General features: G+C 42.7%; 1 protein-coding gene across 3 annotated transcripts in view; it reads left to right on the plus strand.

The window, feature by feature from the left end:
- The window catches only part of CAPN6 (calpain 6), a 60,337-nt gene extending 46,419 nt beyond the window's left edge, over positions 1–13,918 (plus strand). For all 3 annotated transcript variants that reach the window (XM_048959818.1, XM_048959820.1, XM_048959819.1), the window contains exons 13-14: positions 5,936–6,072; positions 6,657–13,918. In XM_048959818.1, the coding sequence (XP_048815775.1) occupies positions 5,936–6,072; positions 6,657–6,839 (320 nt within the window). In that variant the 3' untranslated portion in view covers positions 6,840–13,918. The remainder of the gene's footprint in view (positions 1–5,935; positions 6,073–6,656) is intronic.
- Positions 13,919–14,855: the final 937 nt, after the last annotated feature.

The raw sequence follows: 14,855 nt of genomic DNA on the forward strand, positions 1-14,855 counted from the left end.
CATTCATAGCTGCCAGAACACTTTGCTCTTCGTTACCACAGGTTTAATAGCACTTCAGGAGAAGAAATATGGTGTTTTGCTAAGTACGCTACAGGGGGGAGAGGTTAAATTACGAGTACAAGGCTGTGTGCCTACACATTGAAGGAAGTGTCCTGAAACAGCGACGCATAAATGTCTTTCTGGTACCTGATGTTGGCAGTTAATTAGGAAATACATCCAGTTGTCATTTACTTCCTAATTTTCTACTCCTATACTTCATCTGTCATCCTTCACTTTCCATGACCAGTGGAATAGAAGACCAGCACTAAGTCTTGGGAGGAGAGAAAGTAAATGAGCAGAGATAATACAGTGAACTTGGAACAGGCTGGTGAAGCATCAGCTGTTTGTTCTGGATAACTCTTCAACTTTCTTTACTTTAAGGTGTGAAACTCAATTTCTTTAACGCTTTGTGGTAAAGAAATTGTTAGACCTTCAGTACTGAGACTTCTGGAACAACTGTAAGATTTCTCCCACTAGCCGGCTCCAATTTTGTTCCCTTTTCATAGTTGGTCCTTGTGCCCATTGAGCAGTGGGTAAATCTACTTTTTACTGTGCAGGTCCCTTTCTGTTAACTCTGGTTGTCTCTTCAGGGGATATGAATGCTGAAGGGAAGAAATGTATGGCATTGCTTCAGTTCATTTGACTTGTTACTTCTCTTGAAAAAGATGAGCTACAGACACCTCGGTCAAATAAGCAGTATGGCTCCATGTTCTCAGAAAGGCAGGATGCTTGGATGAGATAAATGAGGGGGCTACAAGTGACAGAAATAGCAAAGCAGTTCTTTGAAAAGAGGGAGTATGTTGTTGTGCTTGCCCCGTGGAGGACATTTCCATCTTTAAGGCTTTTTTCCCTCCATTTAAAATTCCTTAGACATTTTTCTATAACATTCCCTGCAATAAAGTAATGAAAGCCAATTCTCCACCCTTAGCATTTCACAATCCTTAGCACAATTACAATCTTGATAAGATCATTAAAAACAATTGCCTGCAGCTGCCAAAGAGCACGCTTCAGCTCAGAGAGTATTGTCAGTTGGTGCATTGTGACACAGGCCTCAGGAATATACAAATGGAACATAAAACTGATGTGTAATAGATACTCCATAGTACAGCCCAAAATACTGCTAGGACCCAGTGCTACCACACATATCCAGGTTGAGCAGAAATATCTGCCATTTTGATTTCAGCACCCAGAACTGGGCTCGTAACTGCCCTGACAAAAGTGAAAATGTACACTATTGTGGGAAGAACTGTATATAGGAAATGGGCTCACAAAATTTGTTTAAACATAAGCAAAATCTGAACACAAAAGCCTAAATGAGTCTTATTGTTTGCCTTTGAATAAAATGTCACCAAAAATGTAAAAAATATTTTCCTTTTGTGTCAACACAAAGATTTTGGCAAAAGCCTTTTGTCCCTTTTCAGCCTGCAGCACCAAATCAGCCTGCAGTACCATTCATAGGTAGGGCACTGAAGGAAGGCTTGAAATCATTCTTTCCATCAGCATTCCCTGTTACCTTGAATTCTGCTGTGAAAATCTATTTGAATCTTTCTTTATCAGCATTGTTTTTCCTATAAGATTCTCTAACTCACAGGATACATTCATAGATTATCTTATAGTTGCCACATATTATGGCAGCTTTAGAGAAATGGAGTAGATCAAGAGCATAAATAAAAAATCATTAAGTCAAACATGCACATTTGTGCTATACATTAAAACTAAGCTGTGCAGTGACAAGTATAACATCAACAACTGCATCCTGCCTTCTGAGGGTGTCCTGTGGGGAAGTCTGCAAAGTTTCTGATTGATACTGGATTCCATTTTTAGTAAGACAAAAAGTAGGACATGGCACGCGTTTCTCACCTTTGGGTTGGGATCTTTTTTTGTACATTATAATATTTGAATACAGAAATTCCTTGAAACACAGTGCACATGTGAATTGTAAATATACACTAAAAAGTAATGAGTTAATGTATTCTGAGATTGTTTTCTAATATTGTGCAGAAGAAATTGTCATCTCTCATCTATTTGGCATCTTCCATCTCTCTGTAGCTTCTCTAGATCCATGTCTGTTCTGTTTCCCATATTTCAAGGAGAAATAGTAGCCAACCAATCAAAAAAGAGGTGTCTGCTTGAGGATGTCAAATCATATGTCCCAGAATTGAGTTTAGACCTCAGCCACATGGGTAGTTACCAAAGTAAGTCTTGCCCACCACTCCCGGAGTATTTCCATTTCCTAGTGTGAACCAGAATTAAGAGTCAGCAGCAACCTCTTGTATAATCAATACTGTGAGCTGACACAAAATGCCACATGGCAGTTTCCATATGGAGAGACAAGTAGAAGTTTCCCTTCAGGTTAGACACAATCAATGTTTACTTGCATAGGAAACAGGTAGATTAAGTGACTGTGTATGCTGCTAAGAGAGCCTTATGCACACGTTACTGTTACTCATTTTTTGGTGCAGATATTGATGGTAACTTGTTTCCATGTGAGCTGCTGTGTCTGATTGTCCCATTGCATTTTACACGGGTTTCCGGACTTCTTCGTCTACCTGTGTATTTGCATCTCAGCTCTGCTATTTCCTTCTGTTCAGTCTCTGTCATCAGTTAGCTATATATCCCTTGGCCAGTTTGCCTGCCTGGTTTGAGTAAAGCATCACTACCATCCTTTAGCAGACAGAGAATGCAGAACTGGATGATCATGAAGGATTATATTATTCTTTCTGAAGCTTCTGAGAACTGAGGCATTTTATTACTTCTCTGTGACAAACCATGTCCTGAAAACATCAGAGTATCTCTATACTCTGAACCGGTGTAAGGGGATGTGGAAACTAAGAGGACTCTGTACAGAGGTACCTTTTTTTTGATACATCTTGCTTAGAGTGATTTTAGATTTGAATGTGCTATTCATCACATCAGCCCCTCGCTGTCATATGAGAGTTGGGCTTAGCACAAATTTCTGAGAAACTACTTAAGCAAAACTGGAAGAGAATGAAGACTGCATAGCAAGTGCACTCCCAGCCTGGCTCATAAGCTGCTTGTCATCAGAACCCTGTCCCCCGACAGAAGAAGGTTGTTTAATCTCTGTTATAAATGTTTATTTAAAAGCTCTTCCTTGCTGCTGTCTTTAATCCATTGTCCTGTCAGGAAAAAGTAATGGATGGTTTGCTGCTAGATTAGCAGATGAATCTAGTTCTGAACATATATTGGCTGCTTCTCTTGGAAGTACCTCACTCTGAGTTAGCTTGTGCTGAAGCTGATCCAGCTATTTGGGAGCCAAGTAAAGTGGCAGTTTGCAAGAAGATGGGGAAGTGCTGTGTGCTTGGATTTCAGTCTGCCTGTCATTCCCAAGTCTGTTTTAAAAACTGCTCTCCCTACTGTCTATCGCACTCTTTTCTTAACAGCTCATCTTCTGGAAAAAGTCATCTTTACTTAAGCCCTTCCACTGGAATTCCATGCTGAATTCACATGTTTAATGGCCTTTCACCATTTCTTTTCTAAACTAGGTATATGATATACAATATCCCTGGTAAGGAGCGTATCTGGTGCCTTTAATGGCAGATGCCCTGGGAGTAGATCAAGAAATGGAAGGAGAGGGCAAAAACAGCTGATAAATATCCAGGCAAAGCACAGGAAAGCTTGAATCATATATATGATTGAGAACTGAACCTCTTCCACTACCAGAATAGAAGCTCAAGTTGTTCTCCTTCCCAACTTGTAGTGAATGCTAGGATATTTTCTTTTCCACATTAGTAGCCCTTTCTGCATTGTCACTGTACTGCACATAAACCAGGCTAGTGCTGCAGACACCCGGGCCCATGGTAGCTGAGAACATTTCTAGTTTCATTCCACATATGCAGCTCTCCCAGTTCTTTCTTTTCTTCTAGACTTAAAGCCATTCTTCCTGCCCCATCCCTCAAGGTTTTCAAGGCCAGGTTGCGTGGAGGACTAGGCAGCCTGATTTGGTTGGGGGCAGCCCTGTCCCATTCTATGATATGAATGGCAGTTCAGTAATGCAATCGTGAGGTCATGCTGTGCAATTACTTTTAATGTCTGTCTTCTGCCTTCCTATTTTTTTTCTATCTGATTCTGAGAATTTTAATGTTTCTTTTAAATGTTAACTTTCCTTTTCCATTGACTTAGCTAGTCTCTTCATTAACAGTTCTGCAATCCAGCAAATTCGCCTGTTAACTCTTAAATTTCTATGTTCTTTCCCCACCACCTCTTATGCCCTGTATCTCTTGATTTCAGTTAATGATCAGATGTTGCTTTGCTTGTAGCCTATGGCTGTTTCATGCAAGACCCCATTTTATTCAGGTTCATTTTCCAAATCTCTCAGCGAATGGTGGAGCCCTTCCATCACTAGTGCATAGCATGGTGCTGCCTCGTGCCCCAGAGCTAAATCCACACCTTCAGTGACACAGAAAGTAATTGCCTCCCAAAGAAGCCAATACATTGGTACCTGCTGTAGAAAGTGTGATATGTTGTCAGGGTAACGGGCTGCTACATGTCTGGCCAGATGTAATCGCAGTGCAGCGTACGGAAAAATCTTTCTCGTCAGTGTAAGGAATTCCTTCTGTTTTGGATGTAGCAGCTATGTGGTTTGTTTGTGTGAGGTGTTTGAGTGATATGTTTGAGGAAAACTAAGCTGGGTATGAATTATTTAAAAGTGAAAGCTGCCCTAAAATGTTGCTGCCTTATGACTGTCATTCGAGTAGTGGCTCTTTCAGGTAGATGGTCAAAATGTGCGTAAGAAATGATCGTGTATCTGAATTACACTTATGCACATTCAGTGGGCTTATTTAAAATATGTGTTGCAAAAGTAGAAGGGGCTGAAAAAATAGATATGCTGCAATTAACACTAAGAATAGATAGAAATACTTGCATTGAAATACAGAAAAATGTAGCACTTGCTTTTAATTAAAAGTAAAGTGGAGTGGTCTGTCCCATTCCAGGATAAAGACAGATTTTTTTTCTTTTTTTTTTTCCTCAAAGCAATTCTTGCTCCCTACTGGAATGAAAAGAAAATATCAATGTTTATATCAAAGTGAAAATGTGAAATGTAGGAACTGTAACATATTTGTGAAATGTTGATCATCTCCGTGGGTTATGTATGATTAAAGCGTAATGTAAGTTATTAATTGGGAAGAATTATATGACAATAATTTAAACTTTAAAATAACAGAGATCAAAATAATAGAACCAAAGAAATTCTATCAGATTCACAGGAATGAAATCAGGAACTGCGGAGGACTTGCTTTGACAGCTTCCTACAGAAAATTTTGTTGAAAGCATCATGCTCTTGTGTGTTCTGACAATATTTTGTTTTCTACAAGGGAAACTGCTTCATGAAAATTACCTCCTAAAACTAATATACAACTCATATCAGAATGTGGTAGGCAGCATTTTCAACCTAGGCACTGTAAAGCTGGGCACTGAGATATGTGTTCAGTGAACTGTGGAGGATGAACAGCTTTAACCTTCCATTTTTGCCCTGTAGCCCTGAACCACATATCAGATTACATACACATGGATGCATTTTGTCTCTCGTGTCTCGAGCAGTGCTGGGAAGTGTAGTGTTTCACTTGGAAGACTTTGTGTTAAATGAGGATGTGTACAGTAAAGGGATATGGGAAGATGACAATCCCAGTCAAAGAGTTGGCTGGTTTCAAGGCAAACGGTGTTCAACTTCTAGTTCTGAGCATTCGGTTGTTACTCATCAAGAATGAGGTATTTCACTTCTGCCTGTTACAGGGAGCTAGCAGTGGATGTGGTGTACTCTGGTGCCCTGTTCCCATGGCACTAGCAGTTGTGCTGCCAGGCAAAGGAGGACATGGCTCCTGCTGGGTTTCTGGGCAGGTCTCAGCTACTATTCTGTGATCTAACGGCTGTGTTTCAGGAGCAGATCCCTATGTGCTCATCAAGTGTGAGAACCAAAAGGTGCGCTCCTCTGTACAACACAATACTACCAGGGCGACTTTCGACACACAAGTCATCTTCTACAGGAAAAACATCGACAGTCCCATCATTGTCCAGGTAAGGTAAACGACACTGAGTGAGCTGCCAAGGACAGGGGATAGAAAAGACAAGACAAGTGCAAGAACTGCTTCCCTTACTGGGCTATGTTTGACACTGTTCAGCTGCTCCACTAATTCTGATTCTCTAGCCCAGATCTTTTCCATTGAACAGCAACTGCTGTTACTTAGGGAGCACTCTGAGCAGAGGGGATCTGGCTCTAACAGTCACAGGAAGAGCACTGCTAGAGAGCAGGAGGTGAGCGCAAGCCGGCAGAGTGGCACAAACAAGCTGACTGCACGTAGGTTTTTACTGCTGATAAACTCAAACTGCTAATTTTCATTCCTCTTCTAGGTGGGCTTTGACCTAGAAAGTAAAAAGCTGCATTTAGCTCCTTATTTGCATAACATATGTAAATGAGCATGCAAATCCAGAATCTCCCACTTGCTTGCTAGACAATTAGCTAAATTTAGATGTATGCCCCCTCCTCACTGCTCTTCTGAGGGGTTAATAGGAATGACCCTCCTCCAGCACAACCTTTTTGAGTAGAGTGTGAAAGAGAAGCACTGCTTCAGTTGGGGTTATTTCTGTCCCTTTGTCTCTAGGTCTGGAACAGCAACATCTTGTGTGACCAGTTCCTTGGACAGGCGCTGCTGGCAGCTTCACCCAGTGACCCCAGAGAACAGCAGACTCTGCAACTTCGAGGGAGGGGCAGCCAAGAAGCCGAGGAGGTGCCAGGTCACATCACCGTCAAGGTTTTTTCCAGTGATGACCTCGCAGAGCTATGAATACCAAAGCCCTGCAGAGCCAGACAGAGCTGTCACCTCGCAGCAGGAGGGCTTGTCTGTGCTTTCTGTGTGAATGACTTGTAAGCAAAGGTTTCATGTACATACTCACAATTGCTTTAAAAAGAAAAAGCTCTCTAAAACTCTCCATTATTTTGGATAATGGGGAGGGGAGGCTTTTAAAGGGAAAAAAAAATGCATATATATATATATGTTCATCATACAGCAAGCAGTAGAAAAGGTGCCAAACTAACTGTCAGCAGATGAGCTCATTAAGACATGAGCTCATAGCCATCTCCCCCAGCAGCATCCTTCAGTAGCTCGTGACATGTAAGCTGGAAGCAGACATGACTGTTCTCACAGATCATTGCATGTTCCCAGCAGGCAGGTGGGAATAGCTGTATCTCCACAGCCGCGTGCCAGCAGGCTGGCATGCTGGCAAGGACAAGATGGACTCACGTGCCTGATGTCCTTGTTCACTGCTAGACTCCCCTTGGGAGGGGGAGTTTTTTGAGCTTTGATTGGAATTTTTTTCCCTAATACTGATTTTTTTTTTAATTAATTTCACTCTTATTGATAAAGATATTTCTGTTCCTTGGCTAAAGCATTGTTACTCAAGGATTTCAGTAATACGACTTAAGACCAGACGTGCCATGGCAACATTAAAATAGAGGGGCAGGTCTTGGAGTGATAGCTTTCCCTGCATAAAGGCTCTCGTTGTATTTTCCTGTTGTCCACCCCAAGCTGATTCACAAGTTGATATCTTTGGCCAAGAGATGGGCATCTCACAGTTCAGCTGTGGCTTTGCCTGGAGGACAAACTCAATTATGGAAGCCACCTCACTAAGGAGGTTTTGATTAATCTACTTTATGCTAGAATGAAAGAATGCTCCCTTTGCCTCATTAGGTGTGATGAGCAACACCAGAATGAAAGAGGAGAAAATTAGTTTATGACAGGAATGGGTCTGTAAAACAAAGATGCCATGACATAGCAGGTACCAGGTTTTTTTCTTTGGAAATTTTGCATTGGTTTATTGCTGATAGAGCTCACATCTTTGAGAAACTTTAACTTGGGTGTGATGGAGGTCAAGTATTGTTCGTATTTTCCTTACAGCAAGGTTCCTTGTACAAACTTCCTTTTAACTTCTGCATATAGCCTGTCAGTAGGGCTCCTTCATAGCAGACATTTCAAGTTGTCAAGCTATGCAGTGATTCTGGCAGTGTAAAAGAGGCTTACTGTGTCAGACATCTCAGAAATGGATTTTGTATGGTTGCAAATTATGGTCTTGAAAGTGAAGCTAAAGGCTTACTATTCTACCTTCTGTACAGCCAGGAAGCTTCTATTTCTGTGTACCTCATAACTACTTCAGCCATTTTGTGCAATGTTTATAACTTATAAAATGGCCCTTGGTGGAGTTAATGTTTTCAAAAAAGGTTTGTAAGTCAGTCTGCTTGGGGCATCCAAAAGGATCAATGCTGTGGGAGGAAAAAGATTTGTCTGACATGTTAGGGCTGGAATATAAAGCTATGAAGGATGTTATGCTGCCATCAGCTTAGCTGCTGTACCAAGTACCTAAATCCAACTATTTTTTAAATAGCTTGGGCTCAAGCCATTTTGCACGCAGAGCATTTGTCAGATGTGAGCTGCACCCAGAGGCAAGTATAACTTCTCTGTAAACTCATGGCTTTAGAGTTGCTTACTCTCAGATATGACTGTGAGGTGCATTTCTTTTAAAAAATCATGCAACTCATACAGACCAGAGCTCAGATACACAGCGAGCTGCCACTCAGTCTGGGCTGACCTGTTTATGTTACTTTTCCTCATGCACTATTTTATTCACTATAGCTCTGCCTCCTAGCAGCCCATCAGACACACCTCGCCTGCACAGGCAGAGCAGCAGGGCTGCAGAGCTGTTGAGGATCGCAGGCAGCAGCACCTGGGGAGAGCAGAGTTGGTTTCGTTGCATAATCCCCTTTTCAGACAATTTTGCAGAACTCTTTCTTCTGAGATGGGTGCAGTAAAGAGGCGTTGGCTGATCTGGCTGATTGACTGGGGTCAGAGCACAGCCCGAAGAGGGTTCCTGGCAGACAGCACCCAGCTGGGCCAGGCGGCTTTCCCTGCTCAAACGCTACCAGAGCCCGGCGGTGTTTGTCAGTGTTCAGCCATACCTTGTGGGAAAATGTTCTGTTTCACGGTAACTGCCTGGGTGTGTGTGCCGGCTTCGGTCCCCCGCAAATCCCCACATTAAAACAAGTCTGACAAATATTTTATTTCAAATTTCAACCTTTATTTTTTCAATACGAAGCAACCTAAATAAAAGGCTAACAAAATATAACCCCCTTGAATAATTTCTGCAATGAAACATTCTTGTTTCAGATAAAAGAAAAATCACTTCGGCGTGACCCTAACCGCCCTCAGTCAGTTTGGGGACGGGGGGAGAGAAAGACGCGCAGATCCCCGCACGCCTCTGTTCCCCGCGCAGCTGCTCCACGCCGTTACCGCCCGCAGCTCCGTCTTGGGCGCGCGGCCGCATGGCGGCGCTCGAGCCGCGCGCGGATCGCCTCAGGCTGTGGTGAGGGGCTCCCGCGTGCCGCCATTCCGCGCCGTCCCCCGCAGGCGGCGCTGCGGCCGCCATCTTACCTGTCGGCCTGGCACGTGGCGCTTGGGGACTTCATGGCGCGTTTGGTGGGTGCGACTCAGGTGAGAACACGCGTGCAGAGCTCCTGGTCGTGTGTACGTGTGTGTACATGTGCACTTATAGATGTTCAGTATATAGAGAGAGTTTGTAGTTGTGTGAGATCTGTGTCTATGTAGATGTCTGTTAATGTAGACAGCAGTGTTATAAAGTTATGTAAGGAGCTATATGCCTGTGTGTGTATGTATGTTTTTAAAAGCTTAAAAATATATGTACATGCTCACCTATATTTAAAAAAGTTGGATGGCTAGTGAGTGTGTTAGTGATGGAACACTCACTATCTCCTCCTGTATTTTTATTACGTATAGATTATATCAATATATATTCTTATATACATTAAAACCACTGTTTGTGTGTGTAGGCACCAATATACATATATAAAATACATGCTAGAACTCCACATAGATGACTAGAGAGGGAGTGATGAGTCTGCATTTGTGTTTTTCTATACGTATGTATGTATGTACCCATAGACACAAATACATACACTGTGTCCTATGTAACGTACACAGAGTGCATTTCAGCGTCTCTTGCGTGACTGACATATGTAGGTATACATAGATAATACGCAGCGTTAGGTTTTTGTCTCAGATCTCATCCTGTGTATCTTTTACATATGTACCTACACACAGCTCTTTACATAAATGCCCGTATAGATGATGGATTGAGGATGGTATGTATGTGTATGTATGTGTAGTTGTGTATGTGTACATAGCTCTACACATGCTTACACTGTAGGTATCTGTGTGTGCAGATACATATATAAAATATATACATATATTAATTGGCACTGAGGGAGGTTCATGCTTTAGGAAAAAGTTTCTTGGAAAGAGTGGTGCTGCACTGGCACAGGCTGTGCAGGGAGGTGGTGGGGTCAGCATGCGAGGAGGTGTTCAAGAAGGGGGTCAGCATGGCACTGAGGGATGTGGTTAGTGGCACGTCAGGATAGGCAGGCACTGGGACTCAGTGATCTCAGAGGTCTTTTCCAGCCTGAATGATTCTTTGACTCTGTATGAGAAAGAGGACACTTCTGTGTATGTATGTGTGTTGTGTGTGTATAAGCAGAGAGGTGCTCTGTGTGAGTGTACATGTACATATATATACACATAAAGTATGTATAGTATATAGTTTATATTGTAGATCATGTACTATAAATGTGTATAAACAGCGTGATTCATATTTATAGAAGGGACTTTATATACACAATGTATAAGCTAAATACTATATTATATGTAGTTGGCTAGAGAGGGAGCGTTTTGCAGAGAGAGTGTGGTATATATGGATGTTATATATGATAATTTATGCATATAACTCTATAGCATATGCTCGATACCTTCAAATATATTGGGTATATATAGAAATGCACTCTTCATACATCTGTGTGAATACACAGTTGCGCAAACACATTATATGTATCTTTTTAGCAATTTATATGCATTTATGTTCTATCTAATTACATGCACAAAATACAGTGATTTATAGTTGCGTGTATGTGTGTGTGTATATATATATATATATATATATATATATATACATAAACATACATGTATGATGGAAACTGGACTGCTCCAAATGCATAGGGCTGGATGAGATTCACCTGAGAGTGCTGAGGGAACTGGTGGAGGTGATAGGCATTTCCATTATCTATCAGCGTTCCTTGTTGACTGGTGAGGTCCCAGAAGGCTAAAGGCTTGCCAGTGTGACTCCTATCTACAAGAAGAGTTGTAAGGAGGATTCAGGGAACTACAGTATTATCCTGCAGAAGCTGGCAGCCCGTGGCTTGGGCAGGTGCATTCTTGGCTGGATGAGGAGCTGGCTGGAGGGCTCAAAGAGTGGTGGTGAATGCAGTTAAATCCAGCTGGTGACAGTCACCAGTGGTGTTCCCCAGAGGTTGGTGCTGAGCGCACCCTCAGCAAGTTCACAGATGACACCAAGTTGGCTGGAAGTGTGGATCTGCCTGGGGGTAGCGAGGCCTGCAGAGGGATCTGCACAGGCTGGATGGCTGGGCTGAAGCCAATGGGATGAGGTTCAATAAGGCCAAATGCTGAGTCCTGCGCTATGGCCACAACAACAACGCCAGGCAACGCTACAGGCTTGGGGCAGAGAGGCTGGAAGACTGCATAGAGGAAATGGACCTGGGGGTGTCGATTGATGCTGGGCTGAACATGAGCCAGCGGTGTGCCCAGGTGGCCAAGAAGGCCATTGGCATCCTGGCATGAGGAACGGTGTTGCCAGCAGGAACAGGGCAGCGATTGTCCCCCTGTACTGAGCTCTGGTGAAGCCTCATCTCGAGTGCTGTGTCCAGTTTTGCGCCCCTCACTGCAAGAAAGACATTAAGGCCCTGGAGTGGGTTCAAAGGGCAACAAAACTGGTGAGGGGTCTGGAGCACAGGGCTTATGAGGAGCAGCTGAAGGAGCTGGGATTGTTCAATCTGGAGGAGGCTCAGGGGAGACCTCATTGCTCTTATAACTCCATGAAGGGAGGTTGTAGTGAGCTGGGGGTCGGCTTCTTCTCTCGTGTAACTGGTGATAGAACTAGAGGGAATGGCTTCAAGCTGCACCAGGGGAGATTTAGGCTGGACGTTAGGAAATACTACTTCTCTGAAAGAGCGGTCAGGCACTGGAATGGGCTGCCCAGGGGGGGTGGTGGAGTCACCAACCCTGGAAGTGTTCAGGGAACGTTTGGACGTTGTGTTGACGGACATGGTGTAGTGAGAGCTATTGGTGATGGGTTGGACTGGAGGATCTTGTAGGTCTTTTCCAACCTTGGTGATTCTGTGATTCTGTAAACGGGTATTACACAGCAACATAATGGTTTCTGTACACATTTGTACAATATATAGAAAATATACTGTAGTATATAATGTATTTTATTTATTTATACACACACACACAGTGCTCCAAAAGCAATACCTCCTATTTTGTGATGCTGGTCTGCAGTGTCAGAGGCAGATGTTGGCAGTACAGCCGTAAAGGCTGAACCTTCCCACCAGTATCCTGTTATATTGTTGCTATGTGACAGATGGCAGCAGAGGGGCAGTCTGACAGCATGGCGTCTGACATGGAAACGCAGATAAAGCAAAGGTGTGTTATTGAATTTCCTCCTGTGGAAAAATGGCACCCACTGCCATTCCTTGATGCTTGCTGAATGTTTCTGGAGACCAGAAACCTGGAGACCTTTGAGGGCCTGGAGGTAAGTGCAGACTCAGCAGAGCTGGGACACACCTTCACAGACCTGGTGGCAACAGGTAGCTAGGATCAGTGTCTTGGTGTGAGTTAAACACAAGCTGGTGACACTGGGAAGCCAGGCTGAGGTCTGGGGGAGTGTGCCCATGGCTGGAGCCTGCCCCTCTCACCTTTCTCCACTGCTAGCAAAAAACCCCTCTGAGACAGAGCATTTACTGGATGCAGTACAGCCCTGCACAGTACAGCAGGTACAAGAGTGGTGTTTCCATGGTGGCCCATATACATCTAATTTTGGTGTTGCTTAACCTTTGAGCACGTGGCCAGGTGATCTTATCACAGCTTTATGTGAGCAGCTGTATAAGAGCTTATAAAGCAGTTTAAAAGACTAACGAGGTTCTCATAGGGGCAGACAATCACTACTGCCATCTCTGTAACTCACCACAGTCATGAGGAGGGGATGTTTTGTTTTGTTTTGTTTGTTTTTTAATAAATACAGAGCAAACAGACATACAACACAGTGAGAAGTTGCAGCACTCAGTGCGTTTATCCAGACCAGAGCAGCAAAGAGTCTGTTAGCTGCTGCAGACACAAGAAGCTCTAGCAGGAGAGGGTAAGTACAGGCTTAGACAAGTAAATCCTGCTTCATAACATGATGTTCTGGTGGCACAGGTGAAAGTTGAAAGTTTTTCACACAGACAAACAGATGAAGTCTTTCTAAGGGCAGATGATTGAGGTTGGTAATCTTTATCCATCCCTGACGTTTTTTGTCAGAAAGTATCAACAGAGCGTAGGAAAGGCTGCAGTTCACACTCTCCACTGGTATTTATAACTTTTATTTGCAATACTTTAGGTCCAAGTTTCAAACTGCAATATTTTTACACTCAAGACACAGTCATGCACAATCCATATTTCAATTTTCTATTGCTTCAACCACAATTTAAAATAACTTAATATTGGAAACAAAACCCAAAATCTTAAAAAAAAAAAAAAAAAAAAAAAAAAAAAAAAAAAAAAAAAAGATGCTGAGGTCAGTAAGATGGATCCATGCCATCAGCACATTTACAAAGTAAATAACTTAGTTCTCTTTTTAAAAAGATCATAATTACCTCTTAATCCAAAGTTACAGAAGATTTTCACTACACATTTGTTTTTGCTTTTTATCTTTTTTGTTTTTTTCTTTTCTTTTTTCTTTTTTTTTTTTTAAACAGATAACATGTCCTAAAAAAGGAATGTACAGCAAATGAGATACATTTCTGATAAACAATGAAAATGTAGGCTCCTCCTCTGTTTACTTTTGTCTGGATACCCTGAATAAAAAACCTAGCAGACACCAGTCTAGATCTAAACTGGTTGCTTCAGACTAAACTGGAGTTCAGAGTTTGTTACATCCTGATCCAGTCAAGAGTTGCAGAATTCTTTTGCAGATCTTCCTAAAATGTATGTCTGTATGCATAGCATCCGCAGTGCAGATGCAGCACCAGTACACCAGAGCAGCTCCCAGTGTGAATTTGGCCTCACTTAGGAAGGTGGTGCTCTTTTCACCAAGGGCTACACAGTGCTTTGCTACTGGTTCCCACCTTGAGCAGCTCTCCTGCTTCAGCAGATGGCAGCAGCTTGTGAGCGTCGCACCTGAAGAGCTGAGAGGCTTTTTTCTTGTTGCTGTTCTACAGACTGATTTAGCAGCATTATTTAACACTAATATAAACAGTGTGACAAAAAGCAATTGCCTCTGTGCAGCTTGAGCTCAAAGGTAAAAAATCTCAGCAGATACGGATGTAAGAGAATTGCATGCTTCAAATTTTCTGTGCTCACTCACTTCTGCCATGAAAAGCTTTGCATGATGGAGCAAAAGAACAAGAATGGTTCCCTACTGTCCACCTGCTTCCTTGGCCATGCAACACCTCTAGGGACCAACCTCAGTACATAGGGCTGTATCAGTACTTGCTTATTAAAGCAGCAAGGTGCTGCTGCTAAGGAATCCACCAACCAAATTCTCACCAACTTCAGTGAGAATAGAAGCAGTACCTGTATCTGTCCAGCACAACAACAGACTAAGATATCAAATGAAACACAGAATATTCAGCAGCAAAAGTATCTGACTTCAAAAAACAACCAGCTGCCACTATTCACCCATGTTTT

This window comes from Lagopus muta, chromosome 13, assembly GCF_023343835.1.
Source record: "Lagopus muta isolate bLagMut1 chromosome 13, bLagMut1 primary, whole genome shotgun sequence".
Taxonomy (NCBI): Eukaryota; Metazoa; Chordata; class Aves; order Galliformes; family Phasianidae; genus Lagopus; species Lagopus muta.